At 40.3% G+C, this 26799-nt stretch overlaps 1 protein-coding gene across 1 annotated transcript in view; it reads right to left on the reverse strand.

Moving 5' to 3' along the window:
• Positions 1-26799, reverse strand: part of HMCN1 (hemicentin 1) — a gene marked incomplete at both ends in the record, with an annotated part of 182094 nt that overhangs the window by 109333 nt on the left and 45962 nt on the right. The window contains 7 exons of the mRNA XM_079535866.1: positions 7800-8075; positions 14581-14702; positions 17290-17434; positions 17605-17868; positions 18401-18521; positions 21972-22078; positions 24209-24380. Of these exons, the coding sequence (XP_079391992.1) occupies positions 7800-8075; positions 14581-14702; positions 17290-17434; positions 17605-17868; positions 18401-18521; positions 21972-22078; positions 24209-24380 (1207 nt within the window). The remainder of the gene's footprint in view (positions 1-7799; positions 8076-14580; positions 14703-17289; positions 17435-17604; positions 17869-18400; positions 18522-21971; positions 22079-24208; positions 24381-26799) is intronic.

Raw genomic sequence — 26799 nt, forward strand, 5'->3', positions numbered from 1 at the left:
AAGTTCAGGATTCGGGCTACGGGGGTCACATGAATTCTCATGCTGCCAGTTTGCTTTGCTCTGAGATGCATACACTGGATCTCCCAGATGTGAGCATGAACCCACCCAGAACTAAACAGAGTCATCAACATCAATGTCAGAAAGAAGTAAGAATGGATTTCAGCTGCATTTTCACAAAAAGAGAGACTCATGAGCATCACAGAATTCATCCACTTATATCCTTGGACTGAGTTTTTTCAAGTGGTCAAGGACCACTAAAACAGTTTCCTGTGACAACTGACATTTTCTTCTACAGTATTTACCATTTTGCCTACTTAAAGTGACAAGAAAAAGTTCCACACCACCCAATATATGAAAAACTAGCAATTCATAGCAGCAACTGCTGCTCCACTGCCTGAAAGCAACAGGGCTTGAGGGAATGGCATGGAGCTGCATCAGGGGAAGGTCAGGCTGTGGGTTAAGAAGAGTTTCTGCCCCAGAGGGTGGTAGGCATAGAACAGGCTCTCCAGCGCAATGGGCACAGCCCAGAAATGCCAGAGCTCAAGCAGCTACCAATTTTTTTACCTGGAGCAATTAATAGTATGCCCCTTTGGGTTATCGTTGCTGGAAGAAGATTTTTCTCCAAGTTTATGGTGGAACGCAGTTGCTAAAAAAGGTGCCAATACAAACATACTGTTGGGACCCCACAGGAAGGCAGGGCCTATCTACTGCTTCCCCCAGTTGCAGAGCGGAGTGCTGTGCCCAGGGGTGACAGGAAGCAGATTCTGAGTGCTGTGTGCTTCAGCAACTTATAAGGACATGGTATTGCAACAGAGACTGGAAAACCATCTTCCTCCCCTCAGCCTCAGTGCTCTTACTGAGAGGGGATTAGTGCCTATCACTGATGGAAGAACTGAGATAATGAGAAAGTAAATGATTTTCAAATGCTCAAACGTCAAATCCAGGGGAAAAAGAGTAGAAGATCTCATCACTTTGTACATGTAAGGGGTTACGTGCAAAGTAGTACTTTACATATAAAGTAGTACACGGTTGGGAAGCAGAGACAGGCAAGCTATATCACCCATCGCAACACAATGCTGACTTTAAGACCCTTGTGTTTTTGTAGGTCAAATAAGTAACACACAGTAATTGACTTGCACTGTAACTGCATAGGTGCACTTAATAGCACTGTCCTCCATGATCACAGCACAGACTGAGTGGTCCTGCAATGCATCTCAATGAATCTGAAAGCAAGTTTCCCAAGGAACACAAAAGTAGTTTTAAAGCATGAGAGGTAACGTTAGCATACAAGTCATGTCCGTGTTTTTATTCAATCATTTTAGTACATTTTTATTTGAATTATTTGCAGTATGTTTTCTGCTTTGAACTTCATGAATATTATCTCAAGAAAATTCATACACAAGCTTAAACACACAAACCCTCCCCTTTCAAGAGAATGTCGCTGCTGTTCTGAGGAAGTGTTTTGTTGCACTGTGTCACCTAGTAGCCTGGGGGAAGCAGGATTCAAATGCCAGGACTCCTGAATAAGGTTTCAGTCATTAATAGAATGTACAAGTGTGCAGAAGGTCCTGCAGCCTTTGTAAAAACACATGTAAAACCACAGTTACACTGCCAAAGAAGAGAATGTTAAATAATAAACAGCAAATAATTTACACACAGAGTTGTAAAACAAAACACAGATGTAGTTATATTGTCCCTTTCTTATATTCATAGCCAGCAACCTACAGTTTCACTTTTGTTAGAGGGAGGGGACCGTGCAGGAATGGCACCAGAGGAGGACAGAGCCACAGCTTCCTAAGTGCTGGGATTACATCCAGACATGAAGGGCAGGTAAAGGCAAAAAGTGTGTGCAACTTAGAGGACTGTCTTCAAGTAATTGATTATGTGTACAGAGTTCTCAGCTATTTTTGTTTCACTGTAAATCCTACCATGGGACAACATGCTCTAGTTTTAGGGAAGGTCTGTGCTTATGCTGATACTAGGAAACTGCTTCAAATGGTCAAATCATCCACTGTGCTCTGACAATAAATCACTGTCAATGCAGTATTGTTGTTGGACAAGAACTATCAGAAACTAAAAGAAGATGGAAGTAACATTTATCAAAGACAGTGGATGACACTTCTGAAGAGAACGAAGGTCAGCGAGGAGACTTCAGTATCTGAAGCATTCATGTTTGTAAACTTCCTTGGCCTTAATGTTCATTTAGATCACTATAAGCAGTTAAACTTAACATAAAAAAGGACAGCAAATACTTTTTTTTTTTTTTAATTCAGTATAAGTAGCTGAGTTGTTGGGTTTGTTTGTTTTTAAATGCTTTTTTAATGCTTTCATTAGCAAAAATTCCAGTTGTTCACTGGGCACATAATGTAACAATACTGAATAAGAGCAACTATTTAAATGTACCTAGATGAATCATCATGCAAGAATGCAATCACCCTAGAAGCCCGCATACACTTGCTGCAAGTTCCCCCTCCCTACCTCCTCACCTCCCCCCCCAAAAAAGTTTGATTTCATCCTCAGAGTTTTATGAAACCAGATTCTGGCTAAGAACAGATGGAGTACCTTCCATGGGTCCAAGCTGTTCCCTAGTGGTTCCTGTCAGTTTCAACCCGTTCTCACTCAAGTTGAACTGATCTCCATGCACTTCCAACTATCAAGATACTCAGGGAGCAGATGTTTATCACAAAGCTCTATTTCTAGTTATACAGGAACTGTAGTTTTGGTGTGAAAAGTTAAATTTCCATAGATTCTGGAGTTCTGTATGACCACAGTTATGTCAACAAGTTCTTGTGCAACTCCCAAGTTTTATAGACATACCTTAGTTTTTCCAGGTGGGGCTGTGTAAACCTCAAACTTTCTATATTTTGTTACTTAAGAGTACTGGCAAGGCAGAGGGGGATACAAAAACTACCATCAAGTCCTTTTTGGCAAGGCCATGCTCTATCTTTTCATCCCCCAGTTTGCATTGGTAGTGAAGGTTGCCTCAAGCTAGGTGCAAAACCTTGCATTCAGCTCTGTTGAACATCATGAGGTTCACCTGGGCTCACTGCTCAAGCCTGTCTAAGTCCTTCTGAATGGCATCCCACTCCCTGGGTGTGCTGACCACATCAAACAGCTTGGCGTCATCTGCAAACTTGCCAAAGGTGCACTCAATACTGCTGCTGATGTCACTGATGAAGATATTAAAGAGTCAGTCCCAGTACTGACCCCTTGGGGACGCCACTCATCTCTGATCTCTACCCAGACACAGCCACTGACCACCACTCTGTGGCTTCAGTCCTGCAGCCAGTTCTTCATCCATTGAAGTCCTACCCATGAAATCCACATCTTCCCAATTTGGAGAGAAGGATGTTCTGGGTGACTGTGTCAAAGGCCTTACTAAAGTCCAGACAGATGACACCAGTGGCTCTTCCCTTGTTTATTGATGCAGTTTGTTGAAGTTCTCCTGCTATGTACAGTCTAAACATAAAAAAACTTAGAATATCACTTATTTAGATGAATTTGTGATAAATGATCCAGAAGACATAGAAATTGGAGAGAGATTTTTTGCTAGATGAAAAAGCTTTATTTGTCCTGCCTCTGTAGCGCACAGGATAACTCCCAGGGGATTTTAACAAAATAAACTCTGGAACAATAACTTCAGGCTAGCTCAAAACCAGACTTTTAGCAATCACAGGTCAATAATGCAAACACTCTTCCCCACCAGTTCTGTGAAGACAGATAAACTCTTAAGAGGCGCAGCAGTGGGAAGAAGGCAAACTCAGGGACCTACTGATTTTCTGGAGTTGTAGAGAACTCCAGAGTGGCTGCTCAGGCACCACCTGACCCTTTGCAGGTCGTTCACTGCAGAGTGAGTTATGGAATGGCTTGGGTTGGAAGGGACTCCAAGGATCATCAAGTTCCAACACCCCCAGCCATGGGCAGGGCCACCAACCTCCAGAACTGGTACTATACCAGATTCCCAGGGCCCCATCCAATCTGGACTTGAACACCTCCAGGGATGGAGCAGCTACAACCTTTCTAGGCAGCCTGTTCCTCACCACTGTCTCTGTAAAGAACTTCCCACTGACATCCAACCTAAGCCTTCCCTCTTTAAGCTGAAAACCTTTCCCCCTTGATCCTATCACCATCTGCCCCTGTAAAAGGTTGATTCCTCTCCTGTTTATAATCCCCTTTTAAATAATGGAAGGCTGCAATGAGGTCTCCTCGCAGCCTTCTCTTCTCCAGGCTGAACAAGCCCAGCTCCCTCTTCTTCCTCCTTCTCTATTACTGCTTTTCAGAGAAAAGACTTCGGAAAATTCAGGCAACAGAGCATGGAGTTAAAGATGAAGCAATTCGCCTTTTATCCATACGGGTGGTGTCCTTCCCAAGATTCCTCTTTCCTGATTCCAAATGTACACAGCTTCATAAGCATGCTGAAGTCCTCTTGTGCTCGTTCAGTTCTGCTTTCTGCTCCTGGTCTGAGATGCATCTGAGAATTACCAGGGCATTGGCTGGGCCAAGTCACATATGCATATAATGATTATTTTTTTAATCTTGCTCTAAAGGCTATTAGTCGACTTACAAGCACATCTGTCTGTTCCTTTAAGTACACAACACTCCTATGCTTTGTGAGATTTGATGAGCGTACCACTTGATGGATAAGAAATCAGTTGAAAGGCCACAGACAGAGGGTGGTCATCAATGGCTCTGTGTCCAGGTGGAGCCAGTAATGAGCAGCGTCCTTTGGGTGTCTGTCTTGGGACCGGTGCTCTTTAACATCTTTATCAATGACAGAATCGAGTGCACCCTCAGCAATTGCTGACGACACCAAGCTGAGTGGTGCGGTTGACACGGTGGAAGGAAGGGAAGCCATTCAGAGGGATCTCAACAGACTTGGAAGGTGGGCCCAGATGAACCTAATGATGTTCAACATGGCAAAGTGCAAGGTTTTGCACTTGGTCTGGAGGAATGCCAGACGTCCATACAGACTGAAAGGAGTGGTCCTCGAGAGCAGCCCTCCAGAGAAGGACCTGGGGGTCTTGATGGATGAAAAGCTTAACATGAGCTGGCAGTGTGCCCTTGCGGTTAGGAAGGACAATGGTATCCTGTGCTCCATCAGAAGAGGGGTGGCCACCAGGGACAGGGAGGTGATTGTCCCTCTACTCTGCTCTTGTGAGGCCCCACCTGCAATATTGTGTCCAGGTCTGGAGCCCCCAAAACAGGAAGGATAAAGAGCTGTTGGAGAGGGTCCAGAGGAGAGCCACAAAGATGATCAGGGGACTGGAGCACCTCCCCTACAAAGACAGGCTCAGGGAGCTGGACTTGTTCAGCCTGGAGAAAAGGCGGCTGTGGGAAATTCAAATGTGCAGGAGCTAGCACTGCAGTGTCTCAAAGGCACCCCATAAGACTGATGCTCAAAGATGCTTCACTTTTTTCAACGTACCACCACAAACAAACTTCTCCCCAACAGTAGCATGGCCAAAAGCCTTACAAGTTTCCATATATAACTGTTGTAGAAGCAAAAGATATCTGCAACTGTCTACTCTTAATCATTCACACCAGAAAACATGCAAAATCAAAACTGCCAATAGAATGGCATTTATCACTTGTATTTCAGGGATCTGTTTTAATCGCATATTTGAAATTACTCACAAAATCAATCTCCTCGTTATTCAGGCTTTTTCTATTGTAAAAGCTTACATTCCTCAAAATTAAAGATGATGTAAGTAAAAACATCAAGAATTAAACATCAAGCTATCAAAACAAAACAGTGTATTAATTCAATCCTACAAGTATGCATACAGGAAACAAATATTTCATCTATAAACTGGAAAGAGAAAGGTTACATGGTCATGAAATATTCCTCATCACTGAGGAATACATCCCCAGAACGTATCACTGAAAAGATAACGTGATGATTAAAGTTTCACACTCCTGGTCAAGCTACAGCCTCACATGGCTGCAGCATACTCCTGATAAACCATTTTCAGCTTGCAAGAGCAGAGAATGCCCTTACAAATTCTTTCATATTCCCATATAAATCAATTTGTTCAGAGGACTTGAACAATTTGCACTATGCTGCCACCACAAAACATCCAAAATTCAAAGTTAGGCAGAACACTGACTCAGCATCAATGCAGTCCTAACAAGCTCAGACTACGCTCTAAAACAGCAACCAGTGATTTTTCAGCCTGCTGCTGCCATTCAACAAAAAAGCACAACTTTTTAACACAATCTTCACTTTGTTGTACTTGGTGTTAGTGAAGAACAATTAATGGGTAATGTTGGACAGGTAATTGGGGAAAAAAAGGCAAGTTTAATTAAAGTTTTGGTCTGTCTTTGTACAGCAGCACAACTAAAAGGTAAATAAAAATAAATCAGATTAATATTCCCTTTCAGGAGCATTATCAGACTAGAAACCTTCAAAACAAACATTTACTACAATCCATGTGAGTACATAGAGAAAACACTGGGTTATTTTTAGAGCTAAATTTGTTCTCTGCCTTAACTCCTATTCCAGAAAGAAAAAGGAGGGTGAAAGCAACATTTATTCCCTTTTAATCCAAAATTCAGAGATCTGTGCTGGATCTGTCCCAACAACAAATGGATTCACTATAAATTTAATGACATTCGGAATTACTTGTAATTACATCAAGTATGAATCTATCTCAATTTATTAATAAGACTGTACTTTTCATTCTTAAGAAGGAAGAAATTGCAACCTTTAAGGCTTCTTTTTCTTATGTTAAGCCACTCTTTACTCTTCTGCTGCCAAATATAGATCATTACTTTGAACACTGCTCCAGATCCTAACAAGCAGGGAGAGTTATTCATGACACAGTTAATTGCACATCAGAATAGCTCCAAGAATTTGAAGGAAATCATTTAGTTCAAGCAAAATAAAGTAACAATAGCACATACAATCATCCTGACACCATCCAACTTCTGCATGCAGCCATTTAAGAGACATTTAGTCATTTATCAAGACAGCCAAAATCTAAAAATACAGGGCAGGGTGGTTTTCTAAAACATTCTGCAGTTCTCTTTTTTTTGTATGCAGTGAGTAGATGCTAATATGCAAAGATTCAGACTTCCACACAACCAAGGCAATAATGAACAAATCTGGAGTACTTCCAATTTTTATAATTGTTGCCTCCAAGGGAAATTACTGTATTTTTGTGTCATTTTTTAGAATTTTTTTCCTGATGAAAAGCAACAGCATGGACCCACAGCTTGCTTGGTGTCTCAACCCATGCCATCTTTTTCAGTCCTGTCAAATTTTAGGAGCTCTTACAAAACCAACCTCCTTGTAAAGTTCTGATTAGTTCTTAGCTTGTACAGAATTACCTGAGACAGATAAAACAATACAAATAGACACTTAGAAGTACTATTCCATTATAAAAAGATATAAATACTAGAGAAGAACACAAACTCTTAGCAGTTTAACTACCTGTGTGTGTACACAAACAAGAACAAGATCTGTGTGCAACTCTCCCTCCACACTTCAGGAGACACTAACAACAGAGATATCTCAGGATCCAGTCAGCTCTACAGCAAACTTGGGTCGGGAACCACTGAAGTACCAAACCATGGTTCACCAAGGCACATACCACAAGACAGACGGTCTCCCAAAGAACACTAGTGCTCGTTGGTGGCTCACACCAGTATTTTAAATCAAGGAAGAGCTACATTACTTTCTACTAGTCTCTAAGTGGTTTCATAAACAAACATAAAATGCAGAAGTTACTACAAGAGAAACTCAGAATAAAGATAAAGTAAGTTAAAAACATGTCAGAATGTACTTAACATACAGTTACCTTGTACTGTAAGGAAGACAGACGCCATGGTAGAGCCATCCTTGTTAGAAGCTATGCAGTTGTACTTCCCAGCATCTGTGAACTGTACTGCTTTCACTTCTAAAGATAGATTGCTCATCACCCTCATCCGTAGGGGCTCCTGGAGCCTCACATCCCTGCCATTTCTCTGCCAGGTAAGATTGTAACGCATGGTGCTTACAACCAGGCAGGTCAGGATGGCTCCTTCCCTAAAGATAGCTGTGACATTGTTAGGAACCTGAATCACAGGTGGAGGCTCTGCATAAAAAGAACAGAATAAAGAACAAAATAAAGAGAGAAAAGATTTAGAAACTTCTGAATCATTTGCGGATTCTCAATAAGTAACTTCAAGCATACCACAGCATACAAAAATTATAATACTGTTTTAATATTGAGTTTCGTATTGTATTACTGAAGCCATAAAACAGAGAACCCAGGTCAGTTTACTCATTCCCCAGTGCTAAGTTATCTGATAGATGACAAGAACACACATGATTCACACGGAATAACTATGATATAGAATTATAGAATCATTCAGGTTGGAAAGATCACTAATATCATCTACTGCAACCATCAACCCTTGCGTATGATGACCATTCTAGATCACATCACGCAGAGCAACATCTACCTGCTTCTTTAAAACCTCCAGGGATGGTGACTCCACCACTTCCCTGGGCAGCCAACACCTCACCACTCTTTCTGAGTGTTTTCTTAATATCCAACATGAATCTCCCTTGGCACAACTTAAAGCCATTCCCTCTAATCTTATCACTGACTATCTAACAGAAGAGGCCAATCCCCACCTCGCCACAACCTCCTTTCAGGTACTTGTAGAATGTCTTCTGCAAGCTCCCCTTTCTCCAGACTTCACAATCTCAGTTCTCTGAGTCGCTCTCCGTAAGACTTGTGCTCCAGACCCCTCATCAGCATTGCTGCCTTTCTCTGGACACACTTTAGGGCCTCAGCATCTTTCTTGTAGCAGGGGGCCCAAAAGTGAGCACAGTACTTGAAGTGCAGCCTCACCAGTGCAAATTGTAGGAGTACGGTACTTCTCTAGTCCTGCTGACTATGCTATTTCTGATAAAAGCCAGAATGCCACTGGCTTTCTTGGCCACCAGGGCATACTGCTGGCTATGTTCAGCCAGCTACCAACTAACATCCCCAGATCCTTTTCCTCTGCACAATCTTTCAGTCACTCTGCCCCAAGGCCATAGCGATGCACAGGGATTTTGTAATTGAAATGCAGGACTTGACACTTGGTCTTGTTGAAGCTCATCCCCACTGGCCTCAGCCCAGTGATCCAGTCTGTCCAGATCCCTCCTTAGGGCCTTCCTACCCTCAGACAGATCAGCACTTCATCCCAGCTCCATGTCGTCTGCAAACTTAATGAGGATGCATTCAATTCCCTCTTCCAAAACATCAGTAAGGATATTAAACAGGATGAGCCCCAGTATTGACCCCTATGGAACATCACTAGTGACTGGTCAACAGCTGGATCTAACTCCATTCACCACCTCTCTCTGGACCAGAATCAAATATCACATATATGAGAGAGGATATAGTTCTGCTCTTTGACCTAATATTGCACCAGGATAAGCCAACATGAGATTGCAGCCCCACAGCAGATGACAGCAGCAGGTCTCTAAGTCTGATCTATGACTGGAGCATGACCACAAAAGATAGAATCCAGGTTACACTTTAGTTTTTTTTATGTTTTAAACAGGTGTGCATATTAGAGAGGGAAAATAAATAAAAGTGTTGCTAGCATGGTCTTCTAATGGAGACAATGAATTCAAGTAATCAGCTGCTGCAAGAAATCACCATTATGTTCCTCACCTGATGGTTTCTAGGGGGTGCATGAAGGGAGCACATTTTTTTGCCTTGAAGTCCATCTGATTGAAGACTGTATCAAATAAGATAAAGAGAAGGAGAGGCAGGACAGTAAGCACAGTGCAGACACAGCTCTGAGAGATGAGCAATATCAGGCAGTAATAAACAGGCATGCTAACTGATGGGCTATTAAGAGGCCAGGGGCATCATTTCAAAGAGGAACCAACCTGGACTTGGCAACTAAAACCAAGGCAAACCAGGGTTGAAGGGTGGGAAGGGGGGGAAAAGAGTGCAAGAGCAGGTTATAAAATGGTGAAGGAATGTGCAACAGAAGTGAGTCTGGAAAAAATGCAGGAGTAGACAAAAAGATACAGAAGGGGTCTGTCACATATGGAGTATCAGTAGCCAGCATGCTTGCCTTATGCAGCCCTGCACGCGATCACTGAGCTTGCCCTATCTTTTCACTAAATCTTCATTCTGTGGCCTCACTCTCTCTCCCACACAGGTGTTGCAAGGGCTCACTGTTGCTGGAGCAAGTGCAAACAGGCTGGGTGCCAGGTCCAGGAGTCTGAGCAGGGTGCAGGCATCCTCAGCCTGTGACACCAGCTGCTGGGGAGACTGGGCAAACCATGCCAACTGCTCGAGCAGGTAAGGGTCCCAGCTACAAGCTGCTGGAGCAGGAACTGTGCATGTCCCAAAAGCCTGCTACTGGCAGGGCCCAGAGCAAGCAGAGGGCTCATTACCAGTGGCTGGAGCAGGGCTGCAGGTCATGGGTACATGCCCACCACCAGGCGCGGGGAGGTCAGAGCAGGGGGAGAGCCAGCATCTTCCCCAAGTCAGGTGTGCAACAGGCAGGTTTTCTAGCCATCTTCAGGGAAGGGGCATGGGGTGGACAGAGGAGCAGTGGTAGTACTTCAGAGACATTTAAGTGTCACATACCTGTGACCAGAGAGCGCTATGTACTCTCACTAATGAGCTCCAGCCCCTACCAGCAGCAGGAGCAACACGGCTGCTATGCATGACACAAGGCCCACACAGCACCTCTGCTGCAGTGCCTTGTGGCCATGCTAAGGGTCTCTGAGCACCTGCAATATACACACAGCAGGCTAGGCCCTGCAGCTGGCACAACATTGCTCAGCACTTTCCAGGCACTTTTTCTTCCAATCTGTAATACATATATTATGTTTTAATTTCCACTATTTGTTATTGTTTGCTTTCTGCTTTACTGATCTGTATATTTTTAGTCATGGAAGGATGCAGCTGCAATAACTTTATACTGGAATTTAGTTTTGAAACCACAAATGCTAAAAATAGGAGCTCTTGTTTTGATCTTATTTTGATCCTGCTTGAGATATAGCTGATAAAGGAGAAAAGAAAAATCTCAATGCTATAGAATGCATACATTCCACATATATTTATGGAATGCATGAAGTGTTACACTGTAAAAATTAGATATATTATATATATAAATTCTATTTGTTTTCTTTTTCTTCCCAAACTAGTTCTTGCAAAGAAAAATCTGCAATGAATAATGTTCTGACCGAGGTGCTTACGGAAATAAATAGCTATAAGAGCAAGACCTTTATCAATGCACAGCAAAAAATGATTTATCCTAAGTAAAGCAAGCCTAAGAGAAAAGAAAACATATCTGTATTTACTAAGGGTGAAAGACGCACCTCAACTCAGAGCCAACAATAACTTTTCCTCACTAAAGTCTCTTGTAGGGTCTCAAGCAAGGTTTACAAGCCTTCAGCTAGCTCATGGCACGCTAATGAACCCCTCATACACTGCACTCTGGTGTGCAGCTCTGCTTCCGAACACATACAGTCCCTAGCAGCCACACTCTTATTACCAATACAGCGTATGTTAACAAACGCAGAGGAGAACTGCTTGAGATTTGCTTATTGAAACTGGAGTTTCACTCTTGCACTTTAGGGGCTTGAGGGGGTTTTGGGGAAGAAAAGACAAATCTTAAATGTTTCACACAGGAACATCCACAAGTACGCTACTGAAAGAAACTCAGAAAAATAAGAGAAAAACAGATTAAAAACCCTATATTTTGGCTGTCAGTCCATATCTTTTAACACACGACAGCCTCTTACAACAACATTGTGCACTGCAATCCCGTGGTCGAGCTCTTAAGCCAGGTGCTCTGACTACAGGGAATTTAGTTTATGTGTCTGCAGAAGCTAACAAGCCATTTGACATTAAGATTTAACACTGGTGAGAAAGACAAACTTGAGTGTTTGCTTTTCCTGAAAACAGAAAGTACTGACACAGTTCCAGTACCTTTCACCCAGCAGCTGGCAAAACTGATAATCCGTGATGTGCTGTCTGTCATCTGGGCAAACTAAGCAAACTTGAGAAGGTTGTCTGCATAAAGAAGTTTCAGATAATTTTATTTAAAATATTTGCGTACAAGGCTTTCAAAAGTATCTCCCTCACATTACCCCTCTGACACTCAAGAGAGCTAATTGCTTGTGTTTGCAGTGTGTCACCTGTAAATGGATCTCACAGTGCTTTGTAAATGAGATGACGCCCCAGTCATTCCCCCTTGATTCTCAATGCTACCAGCGTCACAAGAGAAGAGATAGGATTCTCTTTCATTCATTTCCCTCTGTAAGAGAATGGCTGAAACTTCCTGACCAATAGTTCTTATGCACACAACTTCTGAGCCAGAATATAACAGCTGCCTGTACTCTAAAATATGGGTTGAAACAAGAAAATGACAATATCCTGTTCACTAGAAGAATTTCATTAGATAAATAATGAACTAGTGCTCAGCTAGGACCCAAATAAGTACTGATGTTACTGTTCTGTTCTGCTTGAGTACTTTGTGTGATTAAAAGGATGTTCCTCTTCTCAGATCTAGGTATAAAAGGGCTGTTTCTCTACAAACTTTCCCTTGCACGGAATCAATGATGTCAGGCTGGGTTTCCCTCCCCCCCCCCCCATGTTCTCATTCTGCATTTCTGGAAAAAAAAAAAAAAAAACAAGGTGAAGGGAAAAACAGGTCACTGCCTTCAGCTACTGAAAGGGTTGTTTTAGAGAAAACAAACTGAGTCTTCTTGGAACACAGAAGATAAGAGTCCACGGTTGTAATATTCAGCATGGGAAGCTACAACTAGACTGTTAAGCATTTTTCAAGTGAGGGCAATTAACTATTGAAAAGCTGCCCAAAGAGCTTGACTAGTGGCCTTGGCGACATCCCCTGCTTGACTAGACAAGTCCCTTGGGAATGTGATCAAGCTTGGAAGCCAACTCTGCTATGAGCTGAGAGTAAAGTAGTTAATGTGCAAAGGTCTCTCCAACCTAAATGGTTTTGTGGTTCCACAACTCTGGATAGCTAACCTCAATTAGTTAATGCAGGAGAAAAAAGAAAGACACTCCACATTTCAAACACTTACAGAAAAGCTTAGGGGTGAATTCAAGCTGTCATTACAAGCTTTAACTAGCCTCATTGCCACTTGGGCTCTGTTCCTCTCTGTTCTGTGCCACTTGTGCCACTTGGGCACTTGTTCTTCTGTTCTTATTCAAGGGCAATAATTTACCCTTCCACATAGAATCATGAAATTATTTCAGCTGGGAGGGATCCCTAAAGGACATATAGTACAACTCCCCTGAAATGAACATGGACATCTACAGCTAGATCAGGTTGCACAGAGCCTGGTCCAGGCCTCTCCACGGACAAGGCATTCACCACCTCTATGGGCAACATCAGTCTCACTGTGAAAGACTTTTTCCTTATACCCAAACTAAATCTCCCCTCTTCACGCTTGAAACCATTTCACCTTGTACTGTTCACAACAGACCCTGCTGAAGAGCCTGTCCCCTTCCTTCTCATAGCTTACTTTCTCATAGCTTCACCTAGATACTGAAGGGCTGTTCTCAGGTTCTTCTCTTCTCCAGGCTGAAAAGCACCAGCTCTCTCAGCCTATCCTCACAGGGATGGTGTTTCATCCCTTGGGTCATTCTTGTCCTTCCTCTGGACACACTCAAACGGGTCCACGTCTCTCCTGTACTGAGGACTCCAAATCTGGATGCAGTATCCCAGGTGAGGTCTCACCAGCATGGGGTAGAGGGGCAGGATTATCTTCCATCACATGCTGGCCGTGCTTCTTTTGATGTGGCCAGGATACAGTTGGTTTTCTGGGCTGTGAGAGCTGCTGGCTCATGCCTAAGTTCCTATCCACTGGTAGCCCCAGTTCTTATTTGGCAGGGCTGTGCTCCATCCTTACATCTCCCAGCCTGTACTGAGAGTGGGAGTTGTCACGACCTAAGTCCAAGACCTTGCACTTGGATTTTTTGAACCTCCTGGCTCAAGCCTAAGTCTCTCTGGATGACATCCTGTCCCTCAGGCATCCCTTAGTGTCATTTGCAAACTTGCTGAGCATGCACTTGATCCCACTGCCCATGTCATTGATGAAGATATTAAAGATCATCTGCTCAAATACTAACCCCTGAGAGACACCACTGGTCACTGATCTCCATCTGGACATCGAGCCATTGACTGGCACTCTCTGGATACAACCTCTCAACCAGTTTCTTGTCCATCCAACAGACCACTGATCAAATCCACATCTTTCTAATTTGGAAAGAAGGATATTGTGGGGGACCCATGTCAAAGGCCTTACTGAAGCCTGGATAAATAACATCAGCGGCCCTTTCTTCACCCATTAACTTAATTATGCCATCATAAAAGACCGAACAAGCAAGAACAGTTGCTACAAAGCAAATCCCATGTTAATACTCAAAATTAGTTTCTGCTTCAAATTCAACAAACTTATGTACATGAGCAGGAAAAGAACATGCTTCCACTTTGAAGTATTTTAAATAATATCTTTTTATTGTCACCAAGCGCTATTTCTCACCATTAAATATTTCAGCACAATGAATTAAATCATATTTAAATGCAGAATGAACTAGTGCCCACCTGATACATCCAGAAAAGTCTGTGCACGACCAATTCCTGCAGCACTGGTTGCAATACATTCATAGAAACCTTCATCAGACAAGGAGACTTGGTTGATCTCCCAGCTCATGCTTGATGATTCTCTAGAGAGAGAAAAAGGTGTATTCACTAAACTTCTGAGGGAATCGAGAACATGGTTTCCTGACTGCAGGCATAGGTTTTCACATTAAGAGGAAAAACAGATCCTCTACTGAATTAAACTAGATCTAGCTTTATGGATTTTATTTAAAGATGAATATTAGCATCATACACTTTTTAGAAGTATTGAGAAGGGCAAGCTTTTGCTGTAGATGTTTAACTGAATTCTAAGAAGCCCTTATGTCAACAATTGCCACAGTAAGGCACTATTTGCAGTCATACCTTATTGCTGCATTCTCTACTCAAGACGCCTATCTTTCCCTAATACCCATCAGCTTCTACGTAGAACTAGTATGCAGTACCACACTTATGGCTCTTACTAGCCAGACTTTTAGGTACAGATATGAGCTACACAAAAAGAGCACTGTCCTTTAACAGATAAAAATTAAGCCTCTCCTCTCTTTATGCAAACACACTCTTAGGTTCATAGAACAGAGAGGGTAGCATCTAGCACATTCATCACAATCCCATAGCCAAGCTCTAAGGACCAAATCACATCCTAGTTATCAGTTCCTGTGAAAACACTGACAGGGAGCACAGCACTAATCATGTTGTAACTAACCTCAGCTCCTGCCCATCAGAAGCCATCCCACACTATCCAACATCTCCTACCCAGGAAGGAAGGAGCAGCAGCAAGTGAGGGCTTGCACATATGAGCTACAGCTGAAGAAGCCTTCTCTGCTCCTGTCACACTACTGATACACATCGCTAGGCAGAATACATTTCATCTGGCTTATCAAACCAAACTTCAGCCTTGACTAATGACCACAACAACTAGCAGACTCAGAGTGATTTTTGCCTTTCTTGTCAGTTTTGCTTATTAGTTTTGCTCCCATTGTGGAGACACTGGTGTCATTTATATCACAGGATGGATTGTGAAGACATTAGCACTTGTTTCTCACTGACTTACCACTTTTTGTCCTTGAGAACCAAAAGCCAGTGTGTGCTTGCAGCCAGAAAGGCCAGCTTATCCTGGACTGCATCAGCAAGGCAGGAAGGGGATTGTCCCCTTCTGCTCTGCCCTGGTGAGGCTCTATCTGGAGTACTGTGAACAGGCCTGGGGCACCAGCATAAAAAGGATGCAGAGCTATTGAGCGGGTCCAGGGGAGGGCCACAAAGATGGTCAGAGGGCTGGAGCACCTCTCTTATGAAGAAAAGTTGAGGAAACTGGGCTTGTTCAGCTTGGAGAAGAGAAGGCTGCGGGGAGACCAAATTGTGGCCTTCCAGTACTTGAAGGGAGCAGAGAAACAGGAGGGGGACCAACTTTTTACACAGTCTGGTAGTGACAGAACAAGGGGGAAATGGTTTTAAACTAAGAAGGAAAAAATTAGGTTAGATTTTACGAAGAAATTATTTACATAGAGGGTGGTGAGGCACTGTCACAGGCTTCCCAGAGAAGCTGGGGACACTTCATCCCTGGAGGCATGAAAAGGCAGATTGGATGGGGCCCTGGGTAGCCTGATCTGGTCAGAGGCAACCAGTTCACGACGGGGGTAGATGGAAGTCAATTTGTAAGATCCCTTCCAACCCAAGCCTGTGATTCAGTGAATAAGGTGCCAATTACTGGATTCAGTCTCCTAAATCAGACTGGTCAGAAGTTCCTACAGATGTTAATCAAAATCGTCATTTCCTTACTAGACTGCCTTAGGACATAGAAATCTAAGAAAAGCAAAGCTTTTAAAATTTTAGAGAAATTTCACTTTTTTTCCAAGATATTACTCATTCAAAATTAGTATCTGCAATTTGTAATTTGAAGCAGACAGCAGTTCTGGAATCAATATTTTAAAATGTCTGTTAATTTCAAAAAACTCTTAACCTACATTCATTCCAATGGTACTTTCACCCAGACAACTGTCATAGTATAACTACAATATTCAACTTATCAGATATTTACTTTTTGAAATATGCAGAAGAATGTTTTAGCAAAAAATGACACCTTGTCACCAAAACAAACAAGCCTCAATGGAGAGCAATACTACAACTCTAGTAAACTAGACAGAGGCCATTCAGAACCTCACTACCAGTAAAATGCAGACAAGCCAAGCAAAACTGAACTCTGTATCTGTGATCAGTAACATTTGGCTTGAGATATATTTTGTTAAATTAACTTGTATGACCTTTAACTTGTATGCTCCTTCACCCATTCTGTAATAAGAGAATGAAAAACATATTCTGCTTACTAGGGTGCTGGATATGTGAAAAGCAGGGAGTAGAAGTGTATAGTTTGACAACTAAGAATTCAAAGAAGTTACACGGCTACTAAAGTATGCTGCATGGCTCACTGATCATAAATGGTACATGATAACAAAAACCGCAATAACAGTAACAATAGTAATAATCTGTAACATCTTATACTGCTGACAATGTGCAGGAAAGCTTCACCATTTATCTCCTGCGGCTTCAATCCACAGAATTCAGCATCCCTAATGAATATTATAGAAATAATAGGATATCAATTGTATCAATTGTAAATAGAAATCATGGAATACAAATAGAAAGTAAAATAGGATAGGGAAAAAAGTCACTACTTACTTGAATAGCTGATCCACTCCTAATTTTACTCCATTTTTAGTAAAGTGTTGAGTAAAAGGTATAAGACTTTCTACATGGCAAGGAACAGACCCTGGCTGTGAGTAATATCCTGGAGTCTTGTTTGGCATTGTAACTTTTGGAGCATCTGAAGAAAGCAAACATTTCCAAAAGGATTATTAACAATTATTAACACGCCCCATCTTCTCATTAAAATAAAATTCAACTTCTGATTAAGCTATATTTAATAACCAATAAATTTAACTTCACAACTCAGATAAGACATAATTACATTCAATTCAAATTAACATCTCTTACCAGGAGTAATACTAGAAAATGAAACACTTGAAACTCTCTGGAAAAGATAACCATCCTTGTCGTAGCCTGTTATTTTAAGAAAAAAAGCTTCATCTGGTGGAATAAAGTCAGAAATGTTCCATAGTCCATACGGCTTTCTGTCAGGATAGTATTTCACAGGCAAGGTCTTAAGAGGTTCCCCTGAAATACTCAGAAGCTCAAGACAGTCTACTCTGGCTGGAAGAAGGATCCCTGTGGTATTTAGCAACACAAAGGTAGGAATCCCTAGAAAAACAAAAATATGCTATTTCAAGTGTTTAAAAAAAACAAATTCCAATAAATTCAATGTGTATTGCTCACCACCCCATGAATGTGCCATTCAGTTTCAACCTTTACTTACAAAGTAGCAGGAAAATAAGCTGCTCTAGACTGTCATCTGCTTATTAGCACTGATTAGAGCTTAAATTACTGTTTTCCAACAGGTGTTCCTGAAATAGCAGCCCCTGCATTAACTGCTCTCCATGGCCCAAAATATTCTCTTAGGCTCCAAAACTACCAAAAGCAAAGTTGCAATTTCAAGGCATTTCATAACTAAAAACCACAGAATTTGTGTGACAATTAAAAAAAAAAAAAAAAAGCTAACAAAAATACACGTCAATTTGGTAAGAACATTGGCTGCATATTCAAGGCCCTAAGAACAAGATAGTATTAGCCCCAATTTATCAAAGTTCACTAGAAAGATCATCCTACTTTATTTTTGGTGCCTCGTACTCCCAAAAGCTGTTACTGCTTAGCATAGAATAAAATTAATACAAACCTTGCACTGGTCTGCTGGATGTTTTCTTGAAGTCTAACGTTGGCTTCTTGGAAAACCCAGCTCGAAATTCAATAGTGCTGAGACCCGTGATACGAACAGAGTGCCTTCCACTGCTCGATGTCTGAAAAGGCAACAGTTGAAGTTCACAAGCCAAATCAGTATTTCAGGATTTGCAGGTTTCTGAACCGTCCACTGAGGTCAGTGCGAAGAATTCATAAGAGGTTTACATCAAGAATTATATGAAAAAAGCATTTAACAATTCTCTACTTTTAGACACTGCCACCAATAGCTGTAGTGACTGCAAAAGGAGTCAGCTGATTTTGTCCCACAACACAAACACACAAGACCAACAATTACTTTAACATGCCAGTGACAGTAACTAGAGAACATTTCTAGAAATTTGGATTATTATTACTTTTGTTAAGCGTATTACAAAACGGGAAATGAAACGTCATTGGAAAAAATCAGCATACATTTTCTGCTGGTCATTAATATAAATAACTTACTTCCAGTGCTAGAATAATATATTTTACCTTTTTATTTATTATTAAGCTCAATTTTTAGAATACATGTATAATTTTATCTGTGAGGTATATGGAGACATCATATGTACTGCATATTCCAAAGCAAGTGGCACATACAGAGCAGCCTCAACCAATGCAGCATGTTAGAAGCACTCCTCTTTCACAGCCAGGGTCTTAGTCACAGAGCCGAGAATGCAGAAGTACCTCTTTCTGCAAGCTTTATTGCTTGAGGGTACAGTACCTGCTATGCAAAGCAAATCAAAATAGGACTACAAAAGTAGGACTGAGGACTTCTTAGAGTTATTTTTTATTATTGCATGCTGAGAAATAAAAGGAATATGAAGCTTTTGTCCTCACCTACTTTCACACTGCCCAGCTGTTAGAAAAACTGCTGTGCTGGGCATAGCATTAGATGTTACATATGCTTAACTGACAAAGCCATGGATAATATCACCCAGAGCAGCAGGAAAAAACTTAAAAGACTTCAATGGCTATAAAGAGTCTACAACGCCAAGATCTAATCTGAGTTTAGTAGAATCTACTCTGATTTTTTGTTCTGAGACAATGCAACCTACGAGACACACAACATAAAGAAAACTTGTATTAAAGTAACATTATCAGGATTTTTCTGCCGTGAGAACATTAAATAGTAGAACCTTAAAATACAGAATTCCTTCAGTCAGTAAGCCTCTCCAACACAGCTGCATGTGAGTATTAAATTAAGCAGTCATTTCTCATAACTAATTGCCAGGGGAGAGCTGTTTAGACACTGACAAATCGCTGTCTATCTGCTTAAAACCACCTGTTTGCTCCTATTTGTTTAGCCTTTCACCTCAGAAAATCACTAATAAAGCCTTTTATATAAAGCAGCTGTTAAGAATATAAATAAATACTTCAGTGTGTCAAACAACTTGTATTATCCAGTGTTAAAATTCCATTAGATAAATGCAGTGACAAAATTATTTTCACTTATGCATCCACATTAGGAATTTACAGCACAATTAAATTTCTCATGAGGTTTTTTCCTAAATTTTTAACCATGTTCTTACCAAAAAAAAAAAAAAAAAAAAAAAAAAAAGCCAGTGACTAAAGCTAAAGCCTTGTGCCTTGAAGCTCTCATGCTATGCAAATACCTAAGGATAAAATTCATCCCAAAGGATTGCTTTCCAGTGAGTACTTTTCTAATCTCTTTTCAGAATTATCAAGGATCACTGGAATTATACGTTATTGTTTCACCTCCCAGACCAGATGACTGAAATAAGATCAAACAGATAGCACAGTGCAGAAAGCAAACATTTATGTCAAATGCATCAGAAAAAAAAAAAAAAAAAGCTTTATTGCCTTGCAAACAGCACAACATAAAATTCGTCCAAAGTAAATGTATCAAGAAACAAAAGCTTGAAAAGAGCACTGGTTAAAGACAAGCAAACTTACCAAAAAAAAAAAAAAAAAAAAAAAAAAAAAAAAAAAAAGCAAAAACCTCTTATTTTAAAGCAGCTCACAGTAGAAGGAAAAACAAGCTACAATAACAAATAGATTTTTAACTGCAATGTTGTATTTATATACTTACATTTACAATGACAGAGACATGCAGCTGAACTGAACTCTCCGTATCCCCAGTGAGCAGAAATTACTCACTGGTTTGACATTATGCCCCTTTGAATCAGATGCCAGAAGACTATCTTAATCACAAGCTTTTTCGGCTGATCTTCCTACCCCCATCACCTTTCCCTCCTTTTCTCAACTGCACAAATGATAATTTAATATTATAAGATTCACGTATTGGTGCAGAACTTCCTATGCTCCAGTTTGTGGCCAGTTCCCCTTGTCCTGTCCTTACAGGCCACTGAAAAGAGGTTGGCCATGTCCCTTTCACTCCCGCACTTCAGATATTTATAAACATTAATTAAACCTACTTTATACATAGGTGTATCTATAAAAGGTAAATATATAAAAGATCTATATATTATTGATCTATAAAAAGTAAATACTTCAGCTACAAGAGTTCAGTTCACAGCCAGGCTCCACTCTGTGTAGCAACACATCTTAAGTGCTCTTGGAGGTTATTTTATTTGCACATCTTACATTTATACAACCATGATATGGACCTCACAGGAACATGAGGCTAACAAGCACTGTCACCCAGAGAAAACCGCACAAAAGTATAGTTTCTGACATAGGGTAGCCTGGGCAAGGAGGCCCACCAAGTTGCTACAGGCAGTTCTAAGATGATCATTTCAGACATCTTAATGGTCATTTCATGCTTGGAATTTACTGCTAATAATGTTGTTCTTACCTTTCTAACATTTTCAATAATTCGGGATCCACTCTGCAACTTTATGTGCCACTCATATATATATATCATATATATATATATCATACATATCACTCATATATATATATATCACTTTATATACTTTATATACCACTCGTGGACAAACTGATTTCTGCACTGTAGGACTTGAGTAATTTACTGATAAAGAATTTGTTGGACTTGAGTAATTTACTGATAAAGAATTAGAATTAAATATTGATTTGTTGATTTCATGGACCTAATAACAAAATCTTTGGCCTATGAAATGTAAATCATCTCCCTCTCCAAGTCCTCTAGACTTGCTGTACATAGCAAAGCCTCTCTGTGCCTGGGTTCCCTACAGTCTCTGCTCACTTGACTGCAAAAATTCAGTGCTCACTTCATCTTTTTTCCATCCAAAGAAAAAAGAATTTGATCTCAGGCAGTAACATCTACCGCCCATCTACCTCTGGGCAGCCTGGTCTGGTGGTTGTTGACCCTGCTGGAAGCAGAATGATACATGATTATTCTGGTCCTTTTCAACCCATAGACCATTCTATGATTCTCTGCTTCTATAACCTAAATACATTATCATCTTGCTAAGAACTTGATGCTGAATTCAGAACGTCACATAGAACTCAAAAAAGACATTTAGTATAAAATAAAAAAATAGTGTGAATATTTCTGATAAATAATGTAGAAGATCACTAAACAACCCCAGATAAGTCATGCATTATTTCTGCAATAACTATACCTTTATTGTCCATGTTCCAGGCTCTGGATCTTTGACATTTACTACTTTTGCAGAGTTGTGGATATTCAGCAATTCGTTCAGTCCCAAACCTTTACTGATCTGTTTACCTAAATAAATAAATAAACTAATTAACAACAGCCAGAGAGTACTGCTTAAAAAAAAAGAGACTAAGTACAGTATTTTCCTTCATATCTGATGTATATTTGACACTTCGCTTACTATTTAGCAGAGTCAATGGCTTTTACAACAGTCAAAATTCCTTGCAATTCCTTCCCAGAATACCAAAAATGATCATTTATTTTCACTCTCTTCGTTCACTTGGGAGTCCTAATACAGCCTTCAGCACTACAGCTGCTGAGTTTCCTACAGCTCTGTAAGTAAAGCAAGTTTTCTTCACAGCGAATAACCAGTTCACAGTAAAAGGAAGCAGCACAGAATCACACTTGCTCAAAGGGGATCCTTGAAGAAACTCACCTTAACTAACATGGCAGCTGCCAGCCCACTCACTTTTCTGTCAAGTAGATCTGTTTCAAGTTGGATTAGATCCATAAAAATATTGACAAGCCACGTTTTCCAGGCATACAAGAATTAGCGTGTGACTAATGGTGACTAAATCCCTCACAGGGAATTTAGCCTGTAAGACTTTACAGACCTTGATAAAGTACTAGAAGTTTCCATACTGCACCATACCACACTTTGTATGTACGCTTACACATACAAATATACGGATGGTTGTATGCAAGAACTGGATCCCTATAGAAGCATTTTGCTCCATTAATGGTGACATGTGCCTTCATCACTAAAAACAGCTCTAGCTGTTTCAGAGCACTGAAAAGAAATTTTAAAGTTAGGAACAGAGTGTCTCAGTATCAGTTTTCAAGAGTTTCTCAGATTCACCTGCACCAACTTCAGTTAAAATAGAATGGCTGTAGATGCATGGAGCTGCCTTAGAAGAAAGGAAAACATACAAATGGGATTAAAGCTTCATCTGAGCCTGAGCTGTGATAAAGGTTGGTGTTACTATGCTCTCTGAGCAGTTTTTAACAAATCAGAACGCCTCAATGGAGGACAGACCAGATCATATCATGGAAACAATACTGTGCATAGAATATTTCTCAGTGTGCTCACATCCACTGTTTGGTCTCCAGTAATGGTTCAGCAAACACTGACAAATATCAATGGGTGCCATTTCTTTCTGCATGGAGGAATTCAATGACATACTTTTGTTTCATACACACCACTATGTCAGACACTATTCTGTCACACTGCCCCTCTGCTTCCACCTTGCATAGTAAGAAAATGCAATGCAATATTGGCAGGAAGGTTCAGCTCTACGGCTGTACCACCAACATCCATCTCTAATATCATGGGCCAACATAATAAAACAGGAGGCATTACTTTTGGAGCAGCTTTCGTGGATTAAAAAAGTATCTGTTAAAAGAGGTCTTACAAAAGTCTAGTAAAGAGACACGATCAAATTTTCATTTAAGTTGAATATCTGATTGCAACTCTATACGTTCCATTTGAAAATGTGCTAGCAATTCATGTTGACTGAAAATAGAATCTCACCTACACAAAAAAAATTAATTTTTTTGCAATCTTGAAATCTATTCTCAAATTCTTTTTATCAAAATGACAAGTAAGGTTGCATACTTTTTCACTGTTCACAGGACCACATTTGTCCAATGTTTCAAAATGCATGAAATTATTAGCCATAACTAGAATTATCCTGGTGCTGCACCCTCCCCATGTCTTGGTTTCAGCCCAGGCAGCAGATGTTTGGCTGTTGCTGAGTGATAGGTGCATGCCTGGGGCCAGTCTGCTTGCTGAGGAAGAGCTGCTGCCACGATGGCTTAGGGCTGGGCCAGGCCACATGGAGCCCGTAGATTGGACATGCACAGTTTAAAGAATACTGGTTTAGCTCTCACCACATGAGTGAAAAACCATCATATGTAGCTCCTAAACGATGGTTCAGTGACTATACAAATATAAAATATGAAAAGCAGAAGTATCCAGAAATTTGAATGCAAGGAAACAAAGAAAATGGAAGAAGATGAGAGGAACTGGTGAGAAGAGACAGGATTTCTGAAATCATGATATTGCTTTTCAAAATAAGAGGACACCAGTCATTCGCATAAATATGGCCTTCCGTGTTGAAGACAGAAGAGATAATTTGCCTTTTTTTTCTTTTTTTTTTTTTTTTAAACCATAGTAGAAGGATGCATAAGTTACTTTACCTAATGGATCATGAATTTCAATTGCTGGTGAAGGACCACTCAAGGACACTGTAACCTCTTTCAGGCTTGGATCAAAGGGGATCTGCCAAGTATTTACAGCCATGGTCAAATGGTCTGTAGACAAGAGATGTACTTTGGATGCTTGAACTGCTTCTTCAACCCATTTTAACACCTACAACAGAAAATAACACATTACTTTGCTGAAATACTGTCAAATAGTATTTATTATTGAAATATTTTCTGTTGTCTCTACTGTCTGTAGATGGTTAACATGGAATCTCTACCAGACCACTTCTTTCAGCAGTCATTTTATCATCTGATACTCCATAGTTACCACATTCCCCTGAGAGGGTAGAGGACTTAACTAATACAAAGACTCACTGCATTAATTTCAGTGAACTATTCTAAAGACAGCACAAACATATTTTCCACTCATATCAGCAATATGCAATAGCACAAGAACACAGAAAGAAGTAATAGCACGGCACTGAACTCAAAAAATAAAGCTCTTCCACAGTGGCAAAGGCATTTTCCAACTTCTATTGTTCGAATCAACATCCATATACATAATGTGACAAAACAGATCTGAAATAGATGGTCTGGAAACACAACAAGCACCAAAACTGTATTGTCTTGTCTCTGCTGTTATAAATTCTGAAGTGAATATGCTTTTTCAGGCAAATATATTTAAAAAAATATTAATACTTAAGAAGATATTAACGAAGCCAAGATCAACAGGGTGTTGGAAGGAAACAGACCTGGATATGCCTCTGGAGACACACTTACACTGTAGAATTAAAGAGTAATTTCAAATGGGAATTAACAATATATGTATACGCATATTTCTGGTCACATATTATTACCCGAAGCAAGAAGGAAAATTTCCTTATCCAGGTGTATTGAGCATTTGTCATCTACGGGCTTTGTATTTCTCCTCTAAAGCATTTGATATAAAGTGTCACTTGACAGAGAATTCAGGACAGAACAGAGAATAATGCTTTAGAAAATTAATTCTTGTAACTAAATCTGAATCTGGCCTTACAAAAAACCCTTGACTTTAAACATCATCAATCAACAAATATCAGATGTAATTAAAAAAAAAAAAAAAGCACTGAAAAGAGATCTATTCAAATAGTAATAATAATAACTAAATAAAATAACTAAATAATAACTAAATAAAAGAACATAGATAGAAACGTAGGCCTCATCAGACTCTGTTACAAAAATTCTCCACTAGAGTGCTGTCAGATGACTTAGTACCATAAGAACCCAGGTCCTGCAGCAACCCTGGGATGGCAGACTGAAGAAGGGCAAAATGTGGGCTACCAGGGAAGAAAAGAGCAAGAAAGAGCCTTGTAGCATCGGGGTGAAAAAAAAAATAACAATGATACTCAACATCTCTGCAATAACATTACTCAAGAGAGAAACACCTTTCCTGTAATAGCTAGTTGCTATTCAGTAACTGTTTAGATGAGCTTTGAATGCTGGAACAGGAACCACAAGGTTTCATGAAGATTTTATATTTTACTTTTAGAAATTAGACATTTAGGTCCAAAAATGCTTCTCAAAGTAGCTTCTGTCTGTTCTACTAATATTATTCTACCACGGCCATGCCTCTTTTTTTGTGTGTTAGGTATATGGGAAGGTTTCTAGCTAATTCCAGGGTCTTATGTCCATAGTGATGTTTTTAAACAAACTGCAAGATTTAATGACCCATCTGAATTTTCAGAAGAAAGGAATATTCCTATCTGGATTAAGTTTAAACTTGTTTTGAATTAAGCAAAATACATCAAGTCACAAGGTAAAGCATCCTTGCAGATGCTTGGACAGTATGTAAATCATACTGGTATTTATACATAAAATTATTTCTTAAACTCAGAAGTGCTAATACTACATTCTTAAAAATTTTGTCAAATGAGACTGTAACATACAAACAATGAGTAAAAAAAAAAAAAAAAAAAAAAGCCTACATAACAATTTAAGTTCCCACAATACACTTTTTGGAGGCTCCTCCTCATGATCATTGCCTCTTCCCAAGTCCTCACCGGCCTTCCCCTGAGCAGGAAGCACAGCAGTGGACATGGTACAGATGGCAGCCCACCCATCCAGTGCTCCGGGACCAGTTCTGTGCTTAACACTTTCATTTGTAAAGAGTTAGAAGGTCAGACCTAAGTGAGCAGCTTAGCTCGCTTTCATACACTAGCTTGTGAGAAAAGCTTCTCTATAACTAATTGAGCTTACTATTAAAATCATCACAATAAAATTAACTAGAATTCGATTTCTTCCTAGTGCAGCTTTCCTACAGGATCACTTTGCAAGATGATTCTGCTTGCTGGAATTCACCCCAAACTGCCTTTTGCCAGCACTTCTCCCCTCTTCCCGCTCATGCCCCCCTTCCAAAAAACTTACCAATCATTTTGTATGAATTAATTTGTTTTTCCTGTTACAAACATAGCTACCCGTATTAGCAAACAGATGAAAAAACCTCAATTACATGTAAGTCAATTTGAAAGCACTACAAAAGCTGAAGAACCATCTATCCACATTATAAACTGACACAAGACACCTAGCCAAGTTTGCTCCGAATCTTT

This window comes from Tetrao urogallus (genome assembly GCF_951394365.1).
Source record: "Tetrao urogallus genome assembly, chromosome: 5".
Taxonomy (NCBI): Eukaryota; Metazoa; Chordata; class Aves; order Galliformes; family Phasianidae; genus Tetrao; species Tetrao urogallus.